The sequence below is a fragment of the Carassius gibelio genome, chromosome B19, assembly GCF_023724105.1.
Source record: "Carassius gibelio isolate Cgi1373 ecotype wild population from Czech Republic chromosome B19, carGib1.2-hapl.c, whole genome shotgun sequence".
NCBI classification, from domain to species: domain Eukaryota; kingdom Metazoa; phylum Chordata; class Actinopteri; order Cypriniformes; family Cyprinidae; genus Carassius; species Carassius gibelio.
In genome coordinates, this window is record NC_068414.1 from 31,638,745 (window position 1) to 31,642,050 (window position 3,306).

Consider the following 3,306-nt stretch of genomic DNA (forward strand, 5'->3'; position numbering starts at 1 on the left):
TCACAACACACACACACACACACAGAGAGCGCAAACGCTCACAGAGAGAATCTGAGTAGGTTTCTTACAAAGGAAATATTCAAAAAATGCGGCATTACTAATAGTTTCAACGGAGCAACAGAATAGAACAAAAGTCACAAACTGCAATAACCACGTAACTGACAAGGTTATATTTATGTGAAGTTAAAATTATGCCTATGGTTTTTCATAAGATGTTTGTGAAACCAACTGTGTTTTTTAATTTATTTGATTAATCTATAAAATAAAAGCGTTTAGCAAAGAACAACTGAGGCTACTCTTTTACATTCGTTTAGGCTTATTTCCTAGACTGATTTTTACCTCACCTATACCATGCAATTTGTTGTCTCTACTACTACAGATTGCTTTTGATGTATGTCACTGAATAAATAAAAGGGTCTGCTAAATGCATTTGAACAGAGACGCAAGTGTCTGGTCAACAGATTTTAATATCCAAAGATAGTATGCAAAACCAGCAACGTGTCACCTGCAGCACCTCACCTGACAAGTTTGTCAAACATTTAGCATACAGTACATGCACTATAAGAGGACTTGTTTATCAGGACGTGACTCACACAAGACTACTACATTTTGATGCTCTTGACTTTTCCAATAGAGGTAAGTCTACATATATATATATATATATATATATATATATATATATATATATATATATATATATATTTTAGTTGAAATAGAAAATAAATATAGAAAAAAGAGAATTTGTTGAATAAACTGATATAGCCTACATGTAACCTGAGTTTTTCTCTACTGTGGAAGTTGCTAATGACCAGCATAAGCATATGATGCATTGAATTTACTAAAACATTTCATGGTTAGCAATTTGTTGTTGCAAACAATTTATTTGGTATACATTTAAATATATTTTGCTGAAAGTTAATCAACTAAATTAATTTAAATATAGCTAAAATATTTTTTTTCAGTGTAATAACAATATTTAACAAGGACTCTGTAAAATAAAATGTTATTGAATATTTTCTAATACAACTCAAGATGATCATTTATATATCTTAAAGCCCATTTTATAATATATGTATATTTGTAGCAATAGCCAACAATGCATTGTATGGGTCAAAATTATATAAATATATTTTATGCCAAAAATCATAAGGATTATAATTAAAGATCATGTTCCATGAAGATATTTTGTAAATTTCCTACCATAAATTTTGATTTTTTTTCCTTTCTTTTTTTTTTTGATTAGTAATATTGCTAAGACTTCATTTGGACAATTTTAAAGGCGATTTTCTCAACATCGAGATTTTTTTGCACCAGTTTTTTGCACATTTTCAAATAGTTATATCTCTGCCAAATATTGTCCTCTCCTAACAAACAAATAGAACACTTATTAATAAAAATAAATTAACTAAAAAAAGATCCTTATGACTGGTTTTGTTGTCCAGAGTCACATATTTTTAACCAGATATTAATCCATTTTTACATCTTTTTCTCTACATTAGTGATGGACAAAACAACTATTTCAAAAACCACTAAGAACATTACAATCGCCATATTTTTGATGGCATTTCTTACAATCTACATGTACCTGTACCACGACTCAACCAAAAACTTTTTCAGCAAATTCACTGGTGCTCATGTCCAGATAAATAACACAGAAAATTGCCTCAGCGTTCTTAAGATGCATAACTACAAGTGCAGCCCAGACATCCCCTTGGACCAAGATCCGATAGCAACATCTAAAGAGAAAGAAGAACCAGACACCATTGTGTTAATCTGGATGTGGCCTTTTGGCGTCAGTTTTAATTTAAGACCCTGCAGTTCGGCTTTCGGTATCCATGGCTGCCATTTAACGGATGACAGAGGTCTATTTAACCAATCACATGGGGTAATGATCCATCATAGAGATATTAGTGGGGATTTATCCAACATACCACAACTCCCACGACCAGCTTTACAGAAGTGGGTATGGTGGAATATGGAGTCTCCAACATATACAAATCAAATTCCCTTGCTAAAGGAACTATTTAATCTGACTTCAAGCTACCGCTGGGACTCGGATATTCCAGTACCTTATGGTAGGATCACAGAAAGCACAGAGGAAGAGAAAAAATATACTATCCCAAAGAAGGACAAATTAGTTTGTTGGGTAGTAAGTCACTATAGCCCAAACCTTAAGCGATCACATTATTATAATGAGTTAGTGAAATTCATTGACGTGTCAACTTATGGCGGGCACTTCAACAAACCAGTTAATGATAAGGAGTATTCCAGTTTAGTGTCTAGTTGCAAATTCTACCTGTCTTTTGAGAATTCCATTCATAGAGACTATGTGACAGAGAAGCTGTTCAATCCTCTAGGGCTTGGTACCGTTCCTGTTGTTATTGGCCCGCCCAGAGAAAACTATGAGCTGTTCATACCAAGTAAAGCCTTCATTCATGTGGATGACTTTCCATCCCCAAAAGAACTGGCCGATCATCTGAAACACCTCGACCAAAACGAGGACCTGTATATGCAGTACTTCACCTGGAGAGAACATTTTGTTTCAAAGCCAACATACTTTGGTCTTGAACATGCCTGTTGGATTTGTGATCATATTAGAAGGAATAAGCACTACAAAGTGGTCAAAGATCTCAACAAATGGTTCTGGGGTTGATGGCACTATAACAGATGCTCAGTGAATGGTGAGGTAAGTCATGAGCAGGAGCGTAGCAGGCATTTTAAAAGACTGTGTGTGTGTGTGTGGGGGGGGGGGGTACAGCTGTCAGGTGATGTGACCCTCAATGGCCAGAGCAAAGTGAAATTGCGAGCCCAACAGGAGATTTGAAGCTCATGACAGATGCGCCCAAGAGATTATTCTTCTTTGATTGGCTGAATGCTAGTTCACTCAAATCTAAATAAACAAACCAGAGAACACTGGCGGAAATATCGGTGGTGGGTCAAACAAAGCATGGGGGACAGAATCACCTCTTTTTAAAGCTGCTGCTACGCCCCTGGTCATGAGTAGAGAGACTTTTCACCTCCTTTGGATTTAAAATGGGCATTAACCAACAGCCACAAATAACTTGTAATGTCATAACCTGCAAATAACTACCTTAAAGGGATACTCCACCCCAAAATGAAAATATTGTCATTATTCACTTACCCCCATGTCGTTCCAAACCCATTAAAGCTTTGTTCGTCTTCGGAACACAGTTCTGAACAACCTTTGTTATTTTCTGCAGACTGCAGGATAAAATTAAATATTATTATTATTTTGTTGTAATTAACATTATACCACAGATGAAGAATAAAACACATTAATAAAGT

The 3,306-nt window shown here is 35.2% G+C and overlaps 1 protein-coding gene across 1 annotated transcript; it reads left to right on the forward strand.

The window, feature by feature from the left end:
- Nucleotides 1-1,559: 1,559 nt before the first annotated feature.
- LOC127979506 (4-galactosyl-N-acetylglucosaminide 3-alpha-L-fucosyltransferase 9-like) lies at nt 1,560-2,995 on the forward strand. Its single transcript, XM_052585017.1, has one exon. The coding sequence runs from the start codon at nt 1,580-1,582 to the stop codon at nt 2,651-2,653; it is 1,074 nt and encodes a 357-aa protein (XP_052440977.1). The 5' UTR covers nt 1,560-1,579; the 3' UTR covers nt 2,654-2,995.
- The last annotated feature ends 311 nt before the right edge of the window (nt 2,996-3,306 follow it).

Excerpts from the sequence above, each read along its gene's own strand:
- LOC127979506 (XM_052585017.1), top strand. The coding sequence starts at position 1,580 with ATGTACCTGTACCACGACTCAACCAAAAACTTTTTCAGCAAATTCACT.